Raw genomic sequence first — 25,721 nt, forward strand, 5'->3', positions numbered from 1 at the left:
GAAAATTATAAACCAGTATAAGGAACAGAATGCATTAGAAATTACTGGGCATCTGGTATAAAGAGTAATTAGACTATGTTATAGTCACTGTTGTTTTGCTTTAGAACATGTTAATTTGTGTTTAAGCACAAATGTCCTAATAGTTTACAGTATTTCATACACAATGATGTAGAGCTTTTGGATCTACTCAGAGGTGTAGAGTCCCCTGGGTGCTGGGAGGCGCTCTTCATCCTGGGCTCCAGTTTGGGAGAGGTATTCCCCACTCTCCCCTCCTTGTTTGGGAGAGGTATTCCCCACTCTTCCCTCCTTGTTTATTCAGCCTATTGAATAATTGGCTCGTTTTTTTAGCAAACTGAACTTTTTCCTTACATAGAGATGAAGTCACAGCCAGCCAGCTCAGGTTTCCTGCACAGGACACACCACCTAGGATTCTACATCTCTGTGCAAACAGAGTTCAAAAGGGTCAGACATAAGATTCAATGTTCACAATTGGTTTGTTTTTTTATATACTTAAAAATATAAAACCACCCTATAAAGCGATTTACTAGAAATAACTGCTCACATTTACATATTATGCACACGTCAATGTGCACATTCCCACTCTGGGTCTCTGCAATGGCTGTGATGGCAGGAAGCTGAAGTCCGGCCACCTCAGGGTTGCAGCAGTGGGTCCCTCCAGGGCAGCTCGCACAAGGGTGATTCAGCAAGGGGAAGCAAGTGATGGCCTGTGGCTCCATGGGTTTTCCTAGCTTTGGGAATTCCTCTGATCTCATCCCTCCAAAGTGTCTGGCCATAGACCTTTGGAAAAGCACCCCAGATTGTTCTGATACACAAAACTGCTTGAGGGTACTGCACCCCATGTAGTTTATAAACAGGGAAATGTTTGTGATATTGTAAATGACAAAGTACTCCATTTTTATGAGGCATGGATTCCAGAAACTTCTCTGCATGCTTCTTCTTCTGTGAGCAGGGGTGAGGGTGGGGATGGGGGTGGGGGTGGGGGGGTGGAGGGTGTATCATTACCCCTCACTGCCGGTCTTCCTCCAGCTGTGCTGCTTTTTGATAAAGAAGTGAATTCTGAATTGGAAGGAGGGACATTTTAGTTTGGGTTGGGTCAGGCTGGTGCCAGCCCTGGCTTTGGGTGGTAGTGTGGAGCACATGTACCCTCTGTAGCTCTTCCTGCCTCAAGTACAAGTCTTGGTCATCTTCATCTGCTGGGAAATCCATAGACTAGGGTTCCACACAGGGAAAGGGACATTAGGAGTGAAGAGACACAGTAGTTTCCTAGGGATGTGTTTTGTCAAAAATTTTTTAATGCTAAAATTTTTTAAATATTAATTAGTGTGTGTGTGTGTGTGTGTGTGTGTGTGTGTGTGTGTGTGTGTGTGTATGTCATGTGTTCAGGAGTTCACTTAGGTTAGAAGAGGGCATTGGATCTCCTGGAATTGGGCTACAGGTGGTTGTGAGCCACCGCGTGGATGCTAGGAAGCAAACCCAGCTCCTCTGCAAGAGCACTCAATGCTCTTAGCCACTGAGCCGTCGCTCTAGCCCCAGACACTAAAGTGCTGAAAGCTAGGTGAGAGTAAATGCATATATCGAATAACACGAATCAAGAAAAGGACCCCCAAATACTGAATTATCTGTACCTTTTACAGGGCTCACCCAGGCTGGCTATCAACCTGTGCTCTTCCTGCCCCGGCCTCCTGAGTGCTGGAGTTATAGACCTGAGCCATCAGGCCTGACTCGAAAGGTATTAATACCTGTAGGTTCCTGCGACCTACACTGACCTATTGAATCAAAACCTACCAGGTGAAGTAAGATTTGTTAATATTTATAAAGTCCCCCTTGTAGCGATGAGCAAGATTTTGAACTCCTGTATTTAATAGGACTGAATGTACTATACATAGTATTTATTTTGATAAAGAGGCTTAGCTTTATTTATTTAATTATTAATTACCGGGGAATTGAACCCAGGGTTTCATGCATGCTAGGCGAGTGCTCTGCCACTGAATCACACATCCTCAGCTTGAATTTTTTTTTTTTTTAAAGCAGGACATGCATAGCAGGATAAAATTTCAAAGGGGAGAGAAGGCTCCAAGGTGCAAAGTGAAGTGGGTGTGGAATCAGAAGGAGTGGAGGGCAGATTTAGAGGGGGAAGGGAGAGCCAGACAAGCAGGTTCACAGGTGGCTGATGAGAGAGGTTCACAGGGGGAATTAAAATGAGATCAAATGGCTTACCTTCCAGGGCCACGGCGTGTTTTTTATCATCACGCAAAAATATTGAGAAACTCTAAGAAAAGAAAAAGAAGCACACTATGATACACCAAGGCACAAACTTGTAGTGAAGACAGACTTCTTTTGAGAAAAATCTATTCTTATTTTTATTCATGTGTATATCTGTGTCTGTGTCTGTGTGGGTGGACACCATGTGTGTAGGTGCCCTCAGAGGCCAGGAGAAGGCATCAGGTCCTCTAGAGCTGCGGTTCCAGGTAGCTGTGAGCTGCCCAACATGGGTGATGTCAACCAAAGTTGTATCCCCTGGAAGAGCAATAAATGCTCTTGTAGCAAGTTTCTTGTTGGACGGTTTTGGATCACCAAGCCCCCAAATAATGACATGGAGACTTATTATTAATTACTAAAGCTTGGCCTTAGCTTAGGCTTTTTTTCCGACTAGCTCTTATAATTTAATTAACCTGTATTTTTTAATCTATGCTCTGCCACGTGGCTTGGTGACCTCTTAGTACTACACATCTGACTTGCTCTGAGTCTGCTGGCAAAATCCTTACACCTAGATTCTTCCTCTTCTTCCTCTCTCCCCAGGGAAGTCCTGCCTACCTTCTCCTGCCTAGCTATTGGTCGTTCAGCTTTTTATTACACCAGTCACAGAAACACATCTTCACACAGTGTACAAATATTCTGTAACATTCCTCCCTTTTTGTCTAAATAAAAAGGAAAGGTTTTAACTCTAACACAGTAAAACTATATATAATAAGAACAATTATCAAGCAAGAATTACATTTATAATGTCCAGTCCATTTGTATTTGGCATATTTGGAGAAAAATACTTAATTATTTATCTTATCTTGATGAATCTAAAGTTTTACAGCTAAACTAGTTTTTATCATAACTTATATTACCATCCTAGAAAATATCTTTTTAGATCTTAAAACTTTTTTTTTAGATACACAACTTAAGCTTTTATGTTTCTCAACCTTATAAACTTTACATCTCTTGTGTAGTTTCTTTTCTGAATTTGGTAACAAGAAAAACTGTAACTATAAATGTCTAGTCTTCAACCCCATCAAAGACCCAAGAAGGATGTAATATTACCTGAGTAAACAGGAAGTACAGAGCAAACAACTCCCAAAACTATAGAAATGACAGAGACAGCTGCATGGACAGTCACCCAAGGTTCTTCTGCGATGTTTGGGGCATCCATCTTCTGTCTACAGGCTTAGAATATCTGACAGACTTTTCTATGAAGCAGGAATTTTGAAGAACTGTCCTACCTTGTCTGGGCAAAGTTTGGCAGTTGGCTTCTTTTGTGTCCTGCTTGTCCAGTTTGGACAGCACAGTCAGCAGTTGAGGCAAGGGAGTTTCTTGTGCCCAGTGGCTAACTTGGCCATAATAAAAGCAAACTCCATGTGGAGGATGCCCATCATCCTTTTTTTTTTTTTTAAAGTAAATTGGTACTGTCAGGAGCAGACACGACTCACTGTCATGAAAAGCCTTATGTTATTAAGACATTTTAAATGCCATATTCTGTAGGTCTCTGAAGTGTTTGAAGACCACTTATCTATTTAAAATCTATCTCTGTTTGACCTTGAAAACATACCTGACTATAAGTTTGATTGTTATAGATGACTAACTACTAACCTACATTTCTTAATTATCCTAAACAGTTTGTAATAATAGCCTTTAAGGACAAGAACTTAACACTACATTTTAGAATGAGCTGCATAGGTACAATACTTTAAACAAGAGTAGAAACATATATACAGTATGTTAAAACAAAAATAACCTTAAATTTGTATCAGTATACAAAAATCCATACCAACGTAAAATATTTGAGATTAATAGTTGTGTTTTATTTTAAAAGTAGATTTAATAATCTACTCTTTTATCCTATCAATTTTATATCTCCCCCTTTTTACCTTTTTAGAAAAAGATCTCCGAATCTAACCTCCTTTGTTTAGTTTTCTCCCTGACCATGACCAATAACAACTTGTACCCAATCCCCCTACACACTGACAAGCATCCACTGAACAACCAGAAACCATTCACCCCACCTCTTGAGAATGTGGGTATTGTGTTCTCTAGGCTGCTTCCTGTTGTCTGGGATGATGACATCTTTAGGAGACCCTGAGAAAATTGGGATAATGATCAAGCCCTGGGATTGCTGACTGTATCATTTGTTGTCCAGTCTCTGTGGGATAGGAAAGTGTAGAGCTTATCTGAGGTCCTGGCTGGAGTAGTCTGTGAGGCTGTAACTGTAACTGTCTTTCTCAGCTAGTGGCTTTGAAGTTGTTTTGAATGTAGATTTTTGAGGAAACTGCAAAGAGGTATTCTGAGAAGCTGGATCACCTGGACTACTTGTCTTTGTTGGTGTCTGGTCCTTTTGTTTTGAAAACATGCCAACTTTTAATGGTAACATACAGCACTGCATTAACACAAGTATGGAATGTACAGTGTGTACAAATCAGCTAAAGATGATTTTCTGTTCTGTGTTTGAGCAGGTAAAAGTCATGTGTCTTACTTTATAATTATGTTTGGACTGTATAACCAAACTGTAATGTAAATGTACGTCTCTACCTATGCCATATGAAAGGATGACATGTAATAATAAGTCATGAGGACTCCGTAGCCAACAAGATTTATCATGTCTCATCTAGTCTCCAGGATGTTCCCATGCTGAGGGATCAGTATTTCTTGGCTTTTTCTTTCATGTTTGCGGCCGAGATCCTCAGGAGGTCTCCCCCAGTCAAATCTGACCTCAATTAACTTTGAAGGAATCCAAAGCTTTTTGTTTCCTGTGGAAACAAAAGTATAACCTGTCTCCCAATGCAACACATTTTCTGACTTCCTTTCTGAAGTTTAGACATTCTTAACATATATAGGTTGGTTTAATTTGGCAATTTTTTTTCTGCAGTCCAGTATCTCAGCAGCTGCTGTTTTTTGTACATTAGCTTTTAAAAAATTCAAAGTCAACAAAGCACCACACAGGATCCAGACCCCCTGTATATCTCCCATATTTATGTGACTTCTTTTTATATTACTTTACTCTTTCTTCAAAGACTTCACTTTATTGCTTTTAAACGATTTGTTCATTTATTTTATGACTGTCTATATCCTTTTTTTCTTCTTTTTTTGCTCCTAAGAACAATTTAAAACGTATTGTGCCTGTTTAGAGGTTTTTTTTCAGTCTGGTCCTGACGTTTTGCCTGTCTGCCGCCACACACTTGCAGCGTTCTCTGACCTAGGGAGACAAATCATTGCTAGGCTACCACCAAGGAGTGTTGCTGGTGGCTGGCTCTGCCTGCCTGGGTTCCATGAAAGCCTAGCCTCATGCCAGTGGGGGTGGGAGGGTAGGTAAGGAGTGGTAGCCGCATTTACTACCCCAGCTCTGGGAAGTTGCTGAGCCCAGTTTCCAGAGTCCCCGTGAGAGGCAGCCGACTGTTGTGAGTGCTCGTAGAGAGGCCCAGGCAGCCACTGTGGCAGCACTGGCTGGTGTGACTTCTCCGTCCCTGTGGTCATACCACACATTGGAGGGCCAAATGTAGTAGTGCTTTCTCGTCGGGACAGCCAGCCCACAAATAATGACACAGAGACTTATTACTAATTGTAAAAGCTCGACCTTCGCTTAGGTTTGTTCCTATTTCTTGTAACTTAAATTAACCCATACTTTTTAATCTATGTTTTTTTACGAGGCTAGTCACCTCATCTCTCCACTGTCCATCCTGTTTCCTCTGTGTCTGGCTGGTGACTCCTTCTTCCCAGAGTTCTCTCTCTGTGCGGAAGTTCTGCCTATCCTCTCCTGCCTAGCTATTGGCCATTCAGCTTTTTATTACACCAGTCACAGCAACACGTCTCCACACGGTATACAAATATTCCACAACATCCTCCTAACCCGTGAGCCATCTTCCTAGCCCCATGAAGACAGACTTCCAGTTTTAGAGATGTGGAGTGAAACAGGTTCTTCTTTGTAGTTTGTGTTTGACCACCTGATAAACAAAATTATATATTGGATATATAAGTGTTGGGTCAAGTAAGGAAGGATAGAAAATCCACTATCCTTTTCATTTCACTATCTACAAATAGTCGCTGTAGACATTTTACAGGTATAGTAGTCACCATACATATTTCACAGATAACTCCTCTCTATGCCGCCTGTTAGGGTTTGAGTGTAAAACTCTGTGTGTGTGTGTGTGTATGTGTGTGTGTGTGTGTGTGTGTGTGTGTGTGTGTGTGTGTGTATGTGTGTCTGTGTGTGTGTGTGTGTGCCATGTGTTTGCACACTGGTTTCTGGCTACCGGCACTGTTTTGGGAGATGGAAACTTTGGAGTAGAAGGCCTGACTGGTAGGGATGAGTCACCAGATGGGGGTATCTGAGGGTTGTAGCCTGACATCCTGCCTCCCTCCTTCTCCTTTTTTGGGAGACAGGGTCTCACTGTCTAGCACTGGCTGGCCTTGACCTCACAGAGCTCTACCTGCCTCTGCTTCCTGCGTGCTGGAATCACAGGCGTCGCCGCCACTCCTGGCTCAGACCCTGCTTCTTGCTCGGTTCTCCGCCTCCTGATGTGCTGAGAGATGAACCAGCCGTAAGTTCCTGCAGCCATCCCTCTTGCTGCTGCGGAGGGAACGACCCCAGCGGTGTAGCCCTCTCTGCCATGATGGGCTGTGTCCTAAACTGAGCCCAGATAGACCTCTCCTCCCTTGTAGGTACGCTGTCCTCAGTGATGAAGTAGCATACACACTTCATAGGTATACCCCCTTCATACACCACCCAAGAACAATATTAATGCTGATGAGGTGGGTGCCTCCCCTTAACGGTAGGACAGTAGTGCTTAAAAACAGAGTGACTCCCTGCATGGGACTGACCCAGGCCTTCTGCATATACCCAACAGTTGTGTAGCTTTGTCCTCTTGTGGGACTCCTAACAGTGGAAACAAAGGCTGTCTTGGACTCTTTTACTGGCTTTGGGACCTTGTTCCTCCTACTGGGCCACCTTGCTCTGCCTTAATACATGGGGAGGTGCTTAGTCTTACTGCAACTTGTTATGCCATGTTTTGTTGATATTCATAGGAGACCTGCCCTTCCCTAAACAGAAATGGAGGGGAGTGGATTGGGGGTGGGAATAGAGGGGGGATGGGGATAAGGGACTGGGAGGAGAGGATGGAGGGGAAACTGAGGCCAGGATGTAAGATAAATAAATAAATTTATTAAAAAAAAACAAACAAAAAACAAGAACGGTTCCTAATATGGGGGCAAACTCCACATTATTCAACAATTGAGTGCTTACACTGGCCACAGTGGCATTTGCACATGAAAAGACAGGCTGACTACAGGAGGGACTCCTGGCTCCAGTCCTCAGAATGGAGCCAAGTCTCCTGCCCAGGCTGCCTGGAACAGTGCCTAAAAACAGCCTAGAGTTCTGGTTTTACCAAAGGGCTGTTTGAATATCAGTCTTCACTCACTTTCTTGCTCATTGAATAATTATTCTAAACTCCTGATAAGGCCAAGCCGAGTGGTAAGTTCTGGTCCCACGGTGGCAAACGTAGGTGAGCATGGGCCCTGTTCCAGCCAGACTTCTTGGGAAGCATTTCCACAGTGGCTTTGCCGGTTTGCACTCCCACCAGCAGTGAATGAGTGTTCCCCTTACCCCAGTCCTCGCCTACATGGACTGTCATTTGTTTATTGATCTTGGCCATTTGACTGGAGTAAGATGAAATCTCAAAGTAGTTTTCGTTTACATTTCCCTGATGTCCAAGGATGTTTTATGTAGAGTGGTTCTTAGCTGTTTGTGTTTCATCTTTTGAGAACCCTGTTTAAATATGGATTTATTTTCATTCTTCAACGTGCAGTTATCCAGTTTGATTCGCACTGTTTGTTGAAGATGCTGTCTTTTCTACAGTGTGTATTTCTGGCTTCTTTGTAAAAAAAGGAAAAAAAAATCAGGTGCCTATAAGTATATGGAGTTCTGTCTGGGTCTTTAATTTTGTTTCCTTGATCAATGTGTCTGTTTTTGTGCCGATTTCATGTTGTTTTTATTACTGTAGTTCTGTAGTATAGTCTGGGATGGTGAGACCTCCAGCGGTAGTTTTATTGTTAAGGATTGTTTTAGGTAGTCTAGGTTTTTGTTTTTTGTTTAAGATTAATTTTTGAATTTCCATGAAGAATTGTGTTGGAATTTGATGAGGGCTACACGGAATCTGTAGATTGCTTTTGGTAAGATGGTCAATTTGATAGTAATAATCCTACCAATCCATGAACATGGGAGATCTTTCAAGTTCTGATACCTGCTTCAGTTTCTTTCTTCAGTGTCTTAAAATTTTTATCATACAAGTCTCTCACTTGCTTTAGAGTTATCCCAAGATTTTTTTTTGAGGCTATTGTGAAATGAATTGTTTCCCCAATTTCTTTCACAGTCCATTTGTCATTTGTATATAGGAAGGCAGTATGGTGATTTTTGTGTGTTAATTTTGTATCTTGCTACTTTGCTGAAAATATTTATATGCTATAGGAGTTTCTGGAAAGACTTTTTAGGGTCAGTTATGTATACTATCATATCATCTGCAATTAAAGATACTTGGATGACTTCTTTCTTATTATTTGTAACTCATTCACCTCTTTCAGTTGTCTTAATGCTCTAGCTAAAACATCAGGTGCTATATTGAATACATATGGAGAGACTAGACAACCATGTCTTGTTCCTGATTTTAATGGAATTGCTTTGAGTTTCTCTCTACTTAGGTTGTTGTTGGCTGTGGGCCTGCTGTAAATTGACTGTATTATGTTGAAGTATGTCCTTGTATTCCTGATCTCTCCAGGACTTTTATCATGGAAGGATGTTGGATTTTGCCAAAGGCCTTTTCTTTCTCTAATGAGATGATCATGTGGCTTTTGTCTTTCCATCCTGTTTATGTGGTGAATTACATTTATTGGTTTTGTTTGTTGACCCATGACTGAATTTCTGGGATAAATCCAACTCGGTTATGGTGGATGGTCTTTTTGGTGTGTTCCTGATGGGTTCGCAGGTATTTTATTGAGAATTTTGTATCTGTGTTTATAGGGGATATTGATCTATAATTTCCTTATTTTCTTCCCTTTTTGTTGTGTCTTTGTGTGGTTTGGGTATCAGGGTAATAGTGACTTTGTAAAAAGAATTTGGAAGATGTTCATTCAGTTTCTATTTTGTGTAACAATTTGAGGAGTATTTTCATTAATTCTTTGGGGTCTCGTACAATTCTCTCCTGAGTCCTTTTTGTACTGGTGTTTTTGTAGTTGGGTGACTTTTAATTACTACTTCTATTTTGCTAGGGGTTATGGATCTGCTAAGTTATTTATTTCATCCCAATTAACACTGGTAGGTGGTATATATCAAGAAACATATCCTTTTTTTAGGCTTTCCAGTTTGTTTGGTGGAATATAGATTTTTAAAGTGTGCCATTATGATTCTCCAAATTTCCTAAATGTCTGTTATAATGTCTCCTTTTTTGAATCTCTAGACATAAACTTCTGAAATGCAGTTTCAGTCCTAGGACATCTGTGTGCATTCACAGTTCCTACAAAGAATTTTATTTGCTCTAAGCAAGGGGTAGAAAATGAGCAATTTCACAGCTTTGACATTGGACTAAAAACAGTCTTAGAAATCCAGCAAGATACAAATGAAATGTTTAAATATTTCTTAATGTTTTGTTTTGTTTTGTTTTTTTGAGGCAGGGTTTTGCTTTGTAGTCTAGGCTGTCTTAAAACTCACTATCTTCTTGCCTCAGCTTCCTGAGTGCTAAGGTTATCTCTTATCCTGCAAATCTTGAGAACAAAATTAAAATGATACTTGTTTTATTTACTTACAGGTGTATTTGTCTGTATTATGGGGGACCAGCCCCTGCCTTTTACAGGGTTCCTATGAGGAGGAGAGAGGAAAAAGGAACTTGTAGATAGAATGATAGGCTTAGTGGAGAAGAAGAAAGACAGAAACACAGGATAGCCTCGGGAGGGCCTGGATCCTTATCCACTGGCCCTGAACTTTATTCAAAAGCACTTTTTATAACAAAGCCAAAGGATGAGGCAAAAGACCTCCCCATTGCTAGATACAGCCAAGTGTAGACCCTTCCAAACACCTGGTACCCAGGCCCATTGTTCAAACCATCCTCTTATGCAGCCCTGCTGGTAAATCAAGCTCAGATTTTCTCACTAGGAAACCTCTATAGGCTTCCACACTGTATGTGTGTGTGTACACATGCACGTGAGTATGCCAGGGAGCACATTTTCGAGAGCACATATGTGTCACGGCATGCTTGTGGAAGTCAGAAGACAGCTGCTTTAGGGAGTCAGTTTTTTCCTGACACCTTGTAAGTTCTGGGTATTGAACTCAGGTCATCAAGGCTTGACTGTAAGCACCTTTACCTGCTGAGCCATCTTGCTTGCTCTGTTTTCATCGTTTGTCACCATAACTTTCTGATCAAGATGATCTTCTATACTTGTTATTATCTGTTGTTCTAGCTCGATATGTTGAATATAGTTGTGTGATTTTTTTCAAAGCGGACTCTTGTTTCTTTACTTTGTATACTCACTATTTGTGAAGCTGCAGGACTCCTCCCCCACCCCGTGTTCTTTTCCTTTAACCACATACTGATCACATGGACATATTTTCTAGAGTTGTGACCGTTATCATTTTTGTCATGTTCCTTTTATAAGGAATGTGTTTAGCCGTATATACACAGAAGTTTTCTTTTGAGAACTGACTTTCATGTGAATAACTGTGCCCCAGTTTAATCTTGTTAACTCACAGCCCGCAGAGGACAAAAAGAGTATTTTTTCCCTCTTTTCTTGTTTTCTTCAATAATTTTAAATAAATTGTGTTTGTGTACTATAACAGGTTTATCTAGGGTGAGGCCTGGAGATGTCTACCCCATCTATGCTGGGAATTTGACTGGCTTTTATAGGTCTTGTGCTGGTAACCGTTGCTGCTGGGAGTTCATAATTATGACAGCCACATCATGTTCAGAAGGTCACATTTGACAGCTCTCCTCCCCATTCTCTGATTCAGACATTATTCCTACCTCTTGAAGATGTTTTCTGAGTCTTACCCCTACCCTAGTGCGTGCGTGGTGTGCGTGTGCGTGTTCGTGTGCGTGTGCGTGTGCGTGTGTGTGTGTGTGTGTGTGTGTGTGTGTGTGTTGGGGGGGATAATGAAGACTTCCTGTTTACCACTGAGTGTTCTCCGCACTCTGACCAGGCATGCATCTTTCCACTGAACTGCTGCCCACTGTAAATGAAGCTTCTCTGACTAAGGTCAAGAGCAGCCCAAGTCTATGGGTATATCCATACATATTTAGAAGGCAGTTTGACAGCATCCATTTAGGTTCTACCCTAGAACTTAGGACCTCCCCAGCCACAGGCTCTTGACCAGGACCATTGCACCAGACATGAAATTGCTCCCTGTGGAGCAGTCCTCAAATCCCACCAAAAAGTAGTTAGTTATCCTGCAACAGCTGTACCCCTGTTGCATCAGTAGACACTTCTGCTTGGCAGGTTAGTATTGCAGCATGCACAGGGCCCAGCTCTGGGTAAGATGATTGACCCAGCTTAATGGGGATGTTAGTGCCATTTAGAGTAAGAGCTGCTGTCAAGAATAGCTTAAGGGTGAATTAGGGAAGCAGAGGGTGGGGAGGGTGATTGCATCCTCCAGGGAAGAGAAGCCTTTACCGGCAGGCCATGGGGCTGCATCAAGGGTGAGAACAACAGCTTTCAAGACAGACAAACTAAAGGGAGGAGGCTTAGAGCAAAGGGAGCCCGGAAGCCACAGGAAAGAGGCCCGAGAACATCACACTGAGTCTTTGCTGATGCCCATGGGGGTGTGGATTTGGTAGTGCAGGGAGCAAAGGACTAAACTATTTAGGGTTTCATTTTAGAAGAATCTTAATAACTGTGAGGAGGCTAAAGTGTAGATTATTTGTGTCTTCTTAAAATAGTGCTTATATAAGAGAAATAGATCCATTTTTAACTTCATTTTTTCTTTTTCGTTATGTTTAAAAGAACTTTCAATTACGTATTTTTATTTAACCCTTCATTATCTTAAACAGAACTTTCCAAAAATCCCCAAACACATGCTCGCTTCGGTGGCACAAATCCTAACATTGTAATGATACAAAGAAGATTAGCGTGGCTCTGTGCAAGGAGGACATGCCAATTTGTGATGCTAGCCCCACCCAAAGGAACAGTCCAGACATGAAATTATTGAAGAGAGTCCTTAAAAACTGTGAGAGAGATGCTGAAGAGTAGCTGACCACAGTTGATGGCTTCGAGCAGGGCGGTGGGGAAGGACTCAGTTTCCTTTAAGGGCCTGGGTACTGGGAGTTTGACCATGCTCCAGTGGGCATATGGGCAACACAAATTGGACTTGGTGTTTTTGTTTTTTTTCCTCTTTTTTTCTTTTTTTTTGGGGGGGGGACAAGGGTGGGATGGTGGACCCAGGAGGAATGAGAAGCAAGTGTGATTGGGGTCCATTGTATGAAATTCCCAAATAATTAATAAAAATATTATGCTGGGGGAAACGTCCTGATACATGTACTGCTGTCATTTGAATTTCCCAATGATTTATTCTTGGGACAAGTTAGATTTTTGTCATGGACTTAACACTGTCTACACCTGGAGTCTAGGATGCTACCCCAAGCGACTTGAGATGCTTCAGCAAGGCGGTACTTCCCACGTCCCCTTCCTGTCCTCACCCCTTGGCAGTAACTGAAGGATTTCCCTGCCTCTCTCCTCAGAGTGTCTTGAAGTAGACTGTATCAGAGGGCCATGGTTGTTCTCTATGCATGTGAGAGAAACAGCAACTATCTGAGGAGGCCAGATTGATAGTAACTCATCCGATGCCACAGGACATCATGGCTGAGGCCTGCTTCCGTGTGGGCTCCACAGTGGTCCTTGTCGGGTCTAAAAGGCAGCCTTGCGGTAGGCGCCATCAGTGAGTGTTTAGACTTGGACTGGGGAGAGAGGTGGCCCTTGACCCTCAGTGTGGTTTTGTTCTCTGTCCCATCACCGATTTTGTTCAAAGACAGCACACTCCCCTCTTAAAGAATATTTTGTCCTTATTCCAAGGGCTTTTTGGGTCTATTAGCGAGTTTTATACCTTTTTCCTTTAAAAAAATATTTATTTTCAAAAAAGTAAAAGAAAAGTTTACCCTCCTTAATGCTTATAAATACACATTTCAGTAGTGTTTGGTATAGTTACATTGCCTAGCAATACGATCTTTAGTTAGTTATTTGGCAGCTTCACACATGTATATAATGTGTCTGGTTCCTCTCTCTTCCTAATCCTTTCTTATCTTCTCCCACCCCACCAAAGCCCCCTCCTCCCTACTAGCCCCATTCCTGACTTGAGTTTTGTTGTGTGACTCATGTTTAATCAGAGCCCTCTGGGTGGCTGTTGGACTTGGGGTTATCTGTTGGAGTCTAGTTATCAGGGGGTATACAGCTAAAGGCAGTGATTCTCCTCTTGCCCTGAATTTGTCCGTAAGTTAAGCAGTGAGGGGTAGGATCCCTCACTCCAGAACCCCTCCTCTATTTTTGCACAATGCAATCTTTTTGTTTATGTACTAGTACCTCAGACGCCTTTCAGATCAGAGAGTTTTTATGTATTGAAATAAGCTAAACAAAATCGATTTTCTTCACCAAAGTGACAACAGTATTTTTCATGTTATTTCTAGATAAGCCGCAAAGCATTTATTTTTGTGCGTTTTGCCTTTAAATCCAGACAAGGCTCTAGTTCCTATCATGAGCAAAGAAGAAAATGAACAAGCCAGTGGGCTGTGTGAATGCTGATAGGTGACTGTGAAGCTGAACAAGATGTGTCCACTGAAAAGCTCAGGAAACAGACAAACCACTCAGCTGCAGGCCACTTTTCTCATTTTAAGCATATGTGCTGAGTTAAGATTATTTTAAAAGAATAACTGACTCATTAATCACCCATTAGAGCTTTCATAAATGTGGTCATTGATACTCCCTTCCCAGGGTCTTAGTTCTATTGCTGTAAAAGGACATCATGACCATGGCAACTCTTATAAAAGAAAACATTGAATTGGGGCTGGCTTATAGTTTCAGAGGCTTAGTCCATTATCATCATGGTGGAGAGCATGGAGGAGAGCATGGCTGAGCATGGCAGCAGGCAGGCGTGGGGCTGGAGGATAGCTGAGAGCTATAACCTGGGCCACAAGCAGAGAGAGAGAACCATTGGACTGGCCGGGGCTTTTGAAACCGTACAGCCCACCCCCAGGGACACACTTCCTCCAACAAGGGCACACTTTCCAAACCTTATAATCCTTTCAAATAATGCCACTCCTAGATGACTAAGCATTCAATTATGGTGGCCTGTGGGGGCCATAATCACCACACTGCTATAGTGTCTAATACCTTTCTTCCCACATTCCTTCTTAACCTTTTTATGATTTCTGTCCTTCTATGAGTCACTAGTGTATGCTTTCTGAAGCTCCAAGCCATGAAACTGAATAGATTAAGATTGGAAACTATTGTTTGGCTATTAGAAGTTATTAAAGCGTAAGTAAGATCTTCCGTAGTCTCAAGCTAAAATAAGCATATTACCAAGATGGTTCCACCTGGCCAATTACTGTTTGAAGTAAGCTGGGAGGAATAGGAAACACAGAGTGAAAATGTTATGTTTCTCTGTGTGTGTGTGTGTGTGTGTGTGTGTGTGTGTGTGTGTGTGTGTGTGTACAGGTGTGTGAAGGTCAGAGGTCAGTGCCAGGTGTCTTCCTCAGCTGCTCTCCATCTTAGTTTTTGAGACAGAGTTTCTCAGTGAACCTGGAACTTGCTGACTGGCTAGTGAGCCCCAAGGATCATCCCGTCTTGACCTCTCCAGCTGCATCAAAGTCAATTCTCTCACAAGTAGAGCTTCAGTTCAAAGGCGGGGGAGAGGAGAGCCTTGTGCTCTTAAGGATCCAGTAGAAGAGAGGACCCTGGGATTTGGTCACAAGGTAGACTTCCCCGAGGACTCGATCAAAAAGGCAGATGTAGGTCATGGCAGATGGGCCCTCAGTGTGAACTTGGTCCAGAGGCTCCTGGGTCACAGGGCTGCAGCCTTGACGCCTCACCAGTGCCCTCTGTGGTTGGTGACGACCTGGGATTCTGCCTCTACTATGGAGTCTCTCCCAGAGGAGTTGTCACAATCAGTGTGAAGAAGGACCTTCTCATGACTAGTGACCATTTGTTTGAACTTCCTAATCAGACCTTCTAACATCCGGCACGCACGCAGAGAATTTCTCCTGGCTACCAGACTAGGCTCTTGACGAGGGGTGACAGTTCTCTGCAGTTGGATTTAAGGCTTTTAGCAGAGGGAACACATGCTGTTTGGTTGACTGGAAGGAGGAGCTAGGAGGTAGAAGAAGGCAGAGCAGGCGGGAGGCTGAGAGGGGATGTGTGCCGTGTGGTGTCATATGAGTTGTTACGTCTCATCATGCGGCCTAAGGAGTGAGAGTCTTTTCATAATTTGTAGCGTTTTATCTAGGTCCTGGGAGAGCTTTTGAGATGAGCCATCTTGCTTGTACAACCCAAGGAAGGTGCCAGAATGTGGGCTGGTCGGATCTGTTAGGAGGGTAACCCTGGTGGATGGTCCCCACTTTATCTGGTCTTGCCATGTTGGCTCCAAGAGCGGGTCAGAGCTGTTCCTGGGAGGTCTTGACTTCAGAGGGAAGTCGTGGTTTTTACCATTCACTGTAGTGCGTTAGCCTTTCCATCGTACTCCTCACTGAATGTAAGGACGGACCTTTGAGCTATGCTTCTCCAAACCCTACTCCTCCCCCCCTCTACCACCATCACCCCAGCTTACCACCATGTTCTCACCAGTTTTCTGCAGTTAGCTGTACGAGATGAAGTCTCCTGGGCTTGGCTGTCCAGCATGCCCAGTAGAAGCTCCTCTCCTGCCTCAAACATTTCACTAGCCCTTTGTACTTACAGTAAAAGGCAGGTTCCTCCTCGTGGCTGGCAGATCCTGACTCATCTCTTGCAACTTCATGTCTTGATACTTTCCATCCACTCCAGCAGTTATTTGCCTTGACAGTGGCTGGTGAACACTTACTTACCTTTTCCAGGAAGCTCTTAGAATTCATGCCTGGAAAATACTCTCTGAACTTAATAGCACAATGAAATCATCATCATAATAATACTTGGTGCCACTTACTGAGATTTTCTGTAGGCCAAATACTGTTCTAAGTGCTCTCCAGACGCACTGTATCATGAACTTTAAAGCAATAAGCTTATAAAGTTGCTATTCTGGCCTTCTGTTTTTGGATAGGAAATGTGGCCATAGAGAAGTGGGGTGTCCTAGATTCATGTTGTTAGTGTGTTGTAGAGCCTGGCTTGAAGTCTGTCAGATTCTAGACCCGTTCTCTGGTACTGAAGTTTCAGAAGTATTTTGTTATCATTGAACTGCAGTGATTTCCCGGTGGACGCTCTCAGAACACACTGCAAAGTGAACCTGAAACTCAAAGTAAACATCAACATGACCTCATTACCTTCTGAGCAAGAAACTTCTCTCAGATTTTTTAGCTTATTGATAATATAAGGCATTATTATTAAAGTTACAAATAAACTCTGAAATCACACAAGGTTCATCTCAGCCATTCATACAGGCCCCATTAGCACATGGGAGGTAGTGTCCTGGGCATTTGAGATACCCCCATGGCAGTCTAGTGGGACAATTTTAAACTTTGTTTTTTCGCACTGTTTTTGCCTTAGAGGCTCACTGTAGCATTATTATTCTGGCATTGAATTCAGAATAAGTGTGAGCTGTCCCGGACCCCTCTTGAAGACAGTGTTATGATGTGTCTCCTGAGGACAGTCTTATAGATAGGCTCTGGAGTAGTCTGCCTCTCTCTTTCCTTTCTCTTTTTCTTCCAATTAAAGTGAAACATTAAATTTTTACTACATATAATAAACTCAGGGACTTAGTATTTCAATACAGATTGTAAAACAAGTAAATTACATTGTGGAAATATTTGTGGGTAAGCACAGAGAATGAGAACATATTGTAGTATCAAACAGGTGGCCATTGAGATGAGTCTCACTGAGATCAAGGTTTGAAGGAAGATGGACCTGGTGGTGTGCCCTTGTAATCCCAGTTTCGGGGAGGCAGAGACAGGAGAACCTTTGGGGCTCAGTGGTCAGCCAGGTTTGTCTCTCTGGTGTGCTCCAGGCCAGTGAGAAACCCCAACTTTTAAAGGTAGATGGTGCCTGAGGAATGACACCCACAAATATCATTTGGCCTCTACTCGCATGCACACACATGTGCGTGCATCAAGGACTTGTATCAGGACAGAAATGAACATCCTCCCCTGGCCCAAAGACTTGAAGTGCGAGAGTTAACTGGATGAGGGAAGAGCAGGACAGGCCCAGACAGTAGCCAGTACCTAGGCCTGAGCTATGCTTTTCCAATTAAAAGCAAAAAGGGTAATTGTGGACGGAAGGGTCCAAGAGAGTCAAAGACTAGGTGGGGTCTGAGAGCTTGGAGGATTTTGCCGGAAACAGTAGGAGTGAACTGACATTCTATAAAGCACTCAGCAGAATCCAGTCTAGAGTCACAGAGGCCCTCCTACCTCTCCAGGCACATCTCCTGCTGTCTGCCTTGGAAACGCTTCTAGATATTTGATCCAGAATGCCCTCTGAAGAGTCCCAGGTGTCTGTGCTGTCTTGAGTCTGTGCCAATTTGCTTTCTGTTGCTGGGACAAAATACGTGGGGAGAGCAATTGAAAGAGAAGATTTTGTTTTGGTTCACGGTTCTGGAAGTTTCAGTCTGTGGTCATTTGGCTCTATTACTTGTGGCCTGTGGTAAAATGGAGCATTGTGGGAAGGAACACATGGCTGAGCCAAGCTGCTCATCTCAGGGTATCAGGGTGTGGAGACATGGAGATTGAGAGAGGTTGGTGACCAAATGTATCCATTTGCTGTTCTTTTCTCCCCCGCCCCAGTGAATGACCCAGTTCTTTCAGGTAGGCCCCACCCTTCCATCTCCTAATGGCTTAGCAATAGATCGATGGATTAGTGAAGTCCAAGCCCTCATGATTGACCTCTTCCTCTAAACACAGACACATTGGTGACCAAGCCTTCAACATGTGAGCTTTTCAGGGGCACTTCAGATACCCCAAATATGCTTTTTTTGTTGTTGTTGTTGTTGTTGTTGTTGCATGAAGGCCTCCCATGGAGGCTGCCTCAGGGAGCCCTTCCTCGACTCCCACTTAGGCTGGCTGGCTGAAATATTCTTTCCTTTCCGAGCTACCACACATAGTTCTTTGTGTATGTGTTTGCCGTAATAACTAACCTCTAACAGCATCTATTGTTTATCTCACTAGCCTGTGCTGTGGGATGGTCTGTATGTCAAATGTGTTGCTCTGATTGGTTAGTAAATAAAACACTGATTGGCCAGTAGCCAGGCAGAAAGGATAGGCGGGACAAGCAGAGAAGAATTCTGGGAAGTGGAAGGCTGAGAGAGAGAGACTGCCAGCCGCCATCAGGACAAGAAAGATGTAAAGTACCGATAAGCCACAAGCCACGTGGCAAAATAAAGATGAATAGAAATGGGCTAAATATAAGAGTAAGAACTAGACAATAACAGGCCTGAGCTAATGGCCAAGCAGTTTTAATAATATAAGAGTCTATATGTTTATTTTATAAATGGGCTCTGGGACTGGCGGGACTTGATGGCGGGAGCTGGAGAGAAATTCTCCAGCAACAAGCCTGTCCATTCTACCCTGCTGACACCCCCTTTGTACAAATGAATATGCAGATGTTAATAACTTGCCTAAGTTCATCAGTTACTTGTACTGAAGCTAGGAATTACACATGGGTCTGGCTCCAGAGGCCATTTGCTCCAGAGGTCAGCATATGACCCACCACCTCTAACATTCTCACCCTATATAAGCTGTGCGGAAGTCACACACATTGCAGATGTTCGTTTGTGTGCGTGCGCCTTTCATCCTGTCTACGGATGCTTTTGTTAAATTAATTAATTTGTTCTTTGACGGTTTCATTGATGAATTTGATTATCCTCACCCCTACCTTCTTTTATCTTCTTCTTTACCCTGCCCCCACCCCTGTCTCTTTCTCACATTCATGTCTTTTTGTTTCATTTTGTGGCCCACTGTGTCTGTGTGGCCTTGGGTTTGGGACTGTCCAGGGGAGCCTGGTGGATTCACCAGTGGGTATGCAGCTGAAGACAGTGACTCTCTGTCTCCCACAATCGATCAGTAGCCGATTCCGCCTGCAAATTCTTTGGGAATCATGTGAAATTCACTTTTACTTTCTAGTACTTTATATACATTCTCTTGATTGGCCTGTGATGTGAACAAAACATCACTCTTGGCATTTGTAAGATGTCGGCCACAGTGTTTGGAATTCCGGGTTCTGAATGGGATTTGTTTCTGGGTTGGGGTTTCACCCTGTCATTGTGCTCTGTTCTGTCCCCAGACCAGCATTAAAGAGGGACAGCTGCTGAAACAAACCAGCTCCTTCCAAAGGTGGAAAAAGAGATACTTCAAACTTCGAGGCCGGACACTTTATTACGCAAAAGACTCAAAGGTAACTCCACAAGACGGATCCCAAGCACTGTGTGTCATGACTAGATCTAAACCTAGATCCAAGCTGCGTTTGTCCTGGATCCTCGTTATAGTTTAGTTGTCCTCATAGGGATTTATTTTAAGTGTGGTCATCTTGCACTCCACCTCAAAGGGGAGCTATCGAGTCATAGGGGTAGCTAGCCTAATAGGTTTTGATTTTTTTCTTCTAATTAAAATAAGTTATAAATAACTTAGAATGAATTCAAAACTTTGGGTTTTCTCTTTTTTCCCTTTTAAATCTTTTTCTGACTATAAGAAAGTGAGAGGTTGTTATAGCTGTTAGAAAAGTATGTTCTGTGGGCAGATGTAAGTTCATAGCCCAACTCATGCACAGTCCACAGTGTGCCTGTGGCTATCATGTGCTACCGAGAGAAGTCTGAAGACAACATACATGCCGAGTGCTTTCACAATCCTGGGCACAAATAATCTCTTCATTATGGTAGCAATTAAGAGTTAAAAAAAATCACATTGTAATAAAATTGAGACTTAACGTAATTTTTATGTAACAGTTGCATGAGATAATAATGTAGTTTGGGAAGAAGATTCCCTATTAAAACTGATATTTTAATGTTGCCTGAAAAGAAAACATTAGGATGCCAGAGGAATAATCATTTCCATTTTTAAAAATGCATGTTCCCGATATAATCAGTAGAGTCATTAGTAGAAGCTGAGAACGTAACCAGTCAGCAAACCTAATTCTTGGTTTGTGGAGCAGCAGTAGAACTGAATAACTGAATGCTCAGGTTAAAGTAATAACAAAATCCAGTAATCTTATTTTCAAAGCCTAATGTTGACTGTTGTCCCTGCCGCGGCTCCATGGTGTCTTTGCACATTCCTCCGTAGAAACATCGACCTCTTGATTACCTGTGACTGTAGCTCTGAGCCCCGTGAAGGTGCCCCTCGCATAGTCCCATCTATGAGATGACGAATTTGTTTTCTGCTGAGGACACTGTTGGTGACTTTGCATAGCCTTTCCCTGGGACTCTAGTCCTCCATGTTTAAGAGTCCATCTCGCACTGCAGTGAACATTGTCTGTTTCATATGCTGGCCACATTGTACGCCCCTTCCAGTTTGGGAGCAAGTCTAGTTGAATTAAAGTAAACTAATAACGTTATAGTAAACTTAATGTAACCCCCTTAGTATAACTCCCTGGTTGGGAGAGTAGAAGCTATCAGGAAGGGGAGACATGTTTCTCTGCAGCTGTGGAGGTGAACTCCACTTGTGTGGGAAGTTCACTGACTTGAAAGCTGAGCAGCGACCAACTCACTAAAAAAGGGAAAGATGCATGCATGTGTTCATACTTCCTAATGCCTAATTCGTTCTTTGAAAGAAGTCCCATTTTTTCCTGGAGCTTTCACCACTTTTTGATTAAAATAATATTTAAGAGCATGAGAGAAACATGGTCTTCTGTTTGCAGAACACGGTCACCATCTTATTTGGACACTTTTTGATAGACAAGGACAATAAGGTCCAAAGCATTTGGTCCAGATCACTGTGATCTGAGCCAGGGCTAGTTCTCAGTCTCCACTCAACAAACCTGTGAGCAACGATGCCTTCGACTGCCTGCAGAGTTGCCTCAGGCTTTAGGGTATGAGAGGGTGAGTGTGTGTGTTGGTTCTTCAGTTGGTTCTTCTAACCATAGCAGAGAGGCTTCCAGAAGACGGTGGTGCGTTGTGTAGGGTGGCCATGTTGAACGGACTCATTCTTCCCGAGACAGACTTGTGTAGCATCCCTAAGTTGGCGTTCATTTTTGATCCCTAATTCTTGACATCACTTTCATCGTCGTGGGCTGAGAGTGAAAATGTACTGAAGAGCTGGCTCTCCACATAATCCGTTTGTGTTCTTGTTTATCAACAGTCCTTGATATTTGATGAAGTTGACCTCTCAGATGCCAGCGTCGCTGAAGCAAGTACCAAAAATGTCAACAACAGCTTCACGGTATGGTTATGTTCTCTGTTCCAGGGCTGTGGGGTGGCAATTCTTAAGCATGTGCAGATGCTTAGTTCAGTCCTTACTGACACAATTAACTCTAATCAATATGTTTTACATTCCAACAACAAATATATGATCAGTTATTGGCTCAGTAAACTTGGGTCTAAATGTGTTTTTCAAATATATATATTTGAATATGTACATTTAAATATATTCCTCTCTCTCTCTCTCTCTCTCTCTCACACACACACACACACACACACACACACACACACACACACACACACAGTGGCTCATACCTGAAATCCTAGGAGGCTGAGGCAGGAAGATTGCCATGAATTCCAGGGCAGCCCTGGACTCCACAGTGAAACTGTTTTAAACAAACAAACGAACAAACAAACAAACAAGGATTGTTTTCCTTTTCACTTTCATTTTTGTTGTTGGTTTGGTTTTTGAGACAGGGTTTCCTCTATGTAGCTCTGGATGTCCTAGAACTCACTCTGTAGACCAGTTGACTCACAGAGATCCACCTGCCTCTGCCTCCTGAGTACTGGGATTAAAGGCGTCCGCCACCACTGCCCAGCTCCTTTTCACTTTTCAATTTTTGTGTTTTTAAAGTTTGTACTTCCTTTAAATTAATCCTTCACTTAATTCTATTGTTCTTAAGCACTCAAAACCTTTGTTATTTATCTTCAGCCTTAGAAAACAACATTTCTCCTTGTATTTTCACTTCAGCTGCTGTTCAGGCAGCTGCTGTAGGTCAGGCTTCCATTTCTCTCTATTTAGGCAATTCATCAGGGAACTTTTAAAGGGGGCCCTTCTGTTCCAGCCTCTGTTCTAATCACCGTTGCATTGCTTAAAGGAATAGCTTGTTCGCCGTCACCTGCAAATTGCATCTCCACTCAAAAAAAAAAAAAAAAAAAAAAAAAAAAAAAAGATCTTGTATGATGCCTCTCAGTGTCCGGATGTTGACCTTCTCCAGCCCTGCTCTGCCCCAGCTTTCCTGTTCCCCCTGACTTATTTTCTTCTACCTGAACTCTTCCCCCTTCCCCCATTCCTCCGCTTCTTTCATGTACAAAATCAAAATATAAGTTGACTTCCCATTATATCACTGGCATTTATGATAAGCAGAGAAGTGCCGCAGAGGAGATGTAGATGTCTATATCTATATCCTCTATTTGCATATGTAAATCTCCCTCTAGATCTTCCTTAGTTCGGGGAGCTCTGGTGGTTCTTCCTGCGGTGGCACACTCCTTAGCTCCCCTGTGATGCATTGCTTTCGCTAAGTCACCCCTACCCACACTTCCAGCCCTCACACCAGGAAGTCGCCGCCACTGACACCAGTGTCTGTCCCTTGGGTGTACAGAGCATGGGAGACAGCCAGGTAAGCAAACAGAGAGGACCATGCTAGAGGTGAGCGCTGGTGTGGAGATGAGTGGGGAGAGGAAGCGAATGAATTCAAATTTAGTCTTATTGATTTATGGGCATGTGGGATAATTCATAGTGTAAACAGGGCTTTGCTGCTCCTTCTCCCCGGGGAGAGTTTAGTTTGAGAAGAGGAAAGCCAAGAATAGAGTCCTGGGAAAAATGTTAAAATGTAAGGTTTGACCAGAGGGGCTGGCTGAGCAAGAGCGTTCTGACGTGAAGAAGTGGAATCACCAGGCGGTGATGTCATAGGAACCCCGAGTCAGAGAGTTTCAAGATGGAAGTTGCTAGACGTCAGGTGCTGTGGAGAGGGCAAGTCCAGGAGGAACTGAGAAGGTGACTTGGGTTTTGTGAACTTGGGGTTCGTGTGGTCACGTGGCCCTGAGTGGTTTCCCGGGTGGATTGGCATGCCGTAGGCTGCACTGTTAACTCAGAGTGAGACAACGGGCTCTTTCCTGAGGCTCGGCTGGCGGGAGCACAGACAGACAGGGAGTGTTTGCGTAATGACCGCATCGTGGTCTGGTTGTTCTTTTTCACTGTGCTTTTGAGCATGTTTGTGTGAGGAAGGGAAAGAGCTATTAGACGAGGCAAGACTGCTGAGTGAGCCGATGGATGGAAGAACCAGGGCACAGCAGAGCGCAGAGCCGAGATGGAGGCAGGTGTGGGCAGCAAGCATGTGTATTTCCAGCCCACATAGTACCATTTTCTCAGTGAAACCGAAGACCAGGTTGTGAGGCTATGAGTGGGAGCTTGGGAAGACTGAGAATAGCTTCTGTGGAGAGACGGTGTGGAAACCATCAGGGACCTGTAAACTATGTCCACTAAAGACTGGCTTGTAATGTCCATACAGTCTGTGCTTATAGAATAGTCTTTAAATTAATAGGAAGCAAACAAATAGATTGATCCAGAGCAGTGGTTTATAAGGCCTTGGGGCAGAGGGGTAAAGGTAATGCTGGATGCTTGAAACGTCAGTAGCTTACAGCTTCGCCTCCTCTCTGTGCTCAGTCCTGGAGGATAAAACAGCAGAAAGGCAGAAATAGCCTTGCTATTATCTAAGCAGGCTCCGATAAACACGAGGAACCTTGGGGCTTCCAAGCCTGAAATGTTGCTTATTATCCAATCCTCCAAGTGAGGGTGGGCTAGGTAAGACAGAAAGAACCTTGCTGGTGGTACCGGTGGGACTAGCCATTTGTCTTCCTCTGGGAGCAAAAAAGTGTGTGTGTGTGTGTGTGTGTGTGTGTGTGTGTGTGTGTGTGTGTGTATCTAGAGTTAATCTGAAGGAGGGTCCCAAAGTTTACAGTGTAAGGGTTAGAATAATTTCAGGTGGGGGGGGGGGGGGAAGGGGCTATGGGCAGATACAGGCAAAGGAACTGGAAAAGCCTGGGTTTGGAGAGATTATGCAAGTCACTTGTGCAGCTGTCCCTGACCCCCCAGCTGCATTTGTTTACCCCTGGTGTAAAGAGAACTTGCCCTAGGTGAGTCTGTATTTTTTATCACGACTCCCGGAGGACAGGGACTGGGTCTGTCTTTGCACTTCATAGCACCTTACTCCTAAGTGTCCGTTGTTTTTGATACACGAGATCAAAGTGTCTGTCAGCATGAGAAGACGTGGTACCCCCTGGATATGTCATCAACCAACTGGTCTTTCTGCAGTTTGTTAGACGAGAGATGTAGAGGCTGAAAAGGTAGGCTGCTTTGGATCGTACTGCAATAGAAAGTTCTACTACTTGGTAGAACTTTCCACAGCATAAAATGGATCAAAAGGCATGTTTTCAAGTGGTAATTGGCAATCCTCCTGTTTAAATATTTAAATATCCTGCCTCCCTAGATCATCTTGATGGCTACTGACACCACTCTTTTGGCTGGTTGGTGTCAGAGGTTAATGGTGCAGTGTGATGGGATTGCGGTTGGAGACCAGGAGTGGCCAAAGTTTGGTCTTCCTGAAGTTCCTAAGGGTAATATATTGACAAGAAATGGTGGTGCTTGGACAGTCTATAAATAGTTGATGGGAAATGGAAAATGTATGCTTTGCTTGAAAATGAATGCTCGACTCTGCTAAGATGGCTTCTATAGTGAGTGTCCTACAGTGCAGAGTAGCTGCTAGGCTATGCCCGAAGCAGCTCAGGATCACCTCTGCGTTCAGTGTCTGAGTCCCACTGAGGCACATGGGCACCAAGACAGTGGAGCCACGGGGTTGTGGGCATGGCTTAGGACCTGAGTACACTGGGCATAACATAGCGTCCCGTTCCAAGTCTTCCTTTCATATCCGTGTAACTATCTGATGAGTAAATGAGGTTGGTGCTCATTAAGTTATTTCTGGTGTAAATTTTGCTACGATGGGCAGAGCTTACGAGTTTAGGTTCTGAAGTCAAACATCTTGGCCCAGCCCTGTTATGTGGCCTTGGCCATATGAGTTAATCCCTTGAAAGAGATCTGCAGCGGTGGAGTGCTGCACCCTAGGGCTCTCAGTATCAGATGAGTGTGGTAACATATAAAATACCCGGGGCGGTGAGGAGC

The 25,721-nt window shown here is 43.4% G+C and overlaps 1 protein-coding gene and 1 non-coding gene across 3 annotated transcripts in view; both read left to right on the top strand.

Annotated features, from left to right (window-relative positions):
• The window catches only part of Dgkh (diacylglycerol kinase eta), a 163,806-nt gene that overhangs the window by 59,362 nt on the left and 78,723 nt on the right, over window positions 1–25,721 (top strand). For both annotated transcript variants that reach the window (XM_059273292.1, XM_059273293.1), the window contains exons 2-3: window positions 19,699–19,809; window positions 21,705–21,785. In XM_059273292.1, coding sequence (XP_059129275.1) covers window positions 19,699–19,809; window positions 21,705–21,785 — 192 coding nt within the window. The remainder of the gene's footprint in view (window positions 1–19,698; window positions 19,810–21,704; window positions 21,786–25,721) is intronic.
• On the top strand, window positions 12,330–12,435 carry LOC131920189 (U6 spliceosomal RNA). Its single transcript, XR_009381535.1, has one exon. It is a non-coding gene; the product is annotated as a U6 spliceosomal RNA (small nuclear RNA).

The sequence above is a fragment of the Peromyscus eremicus genome, chromosome 9 (assembly GCF_949786415.1).
Source record: "Peromyscus eremicus chromosome 9, PerEre_H2_v1, whole genome shotgun sequence".
NCBI classification, from domain to species: domain Eukaryota; kingdom Metazoa; phylum Chordata; class Mammalia; order Rodentia; family Cricetidae; genus Peromyscus; species Peromyscus eremicus.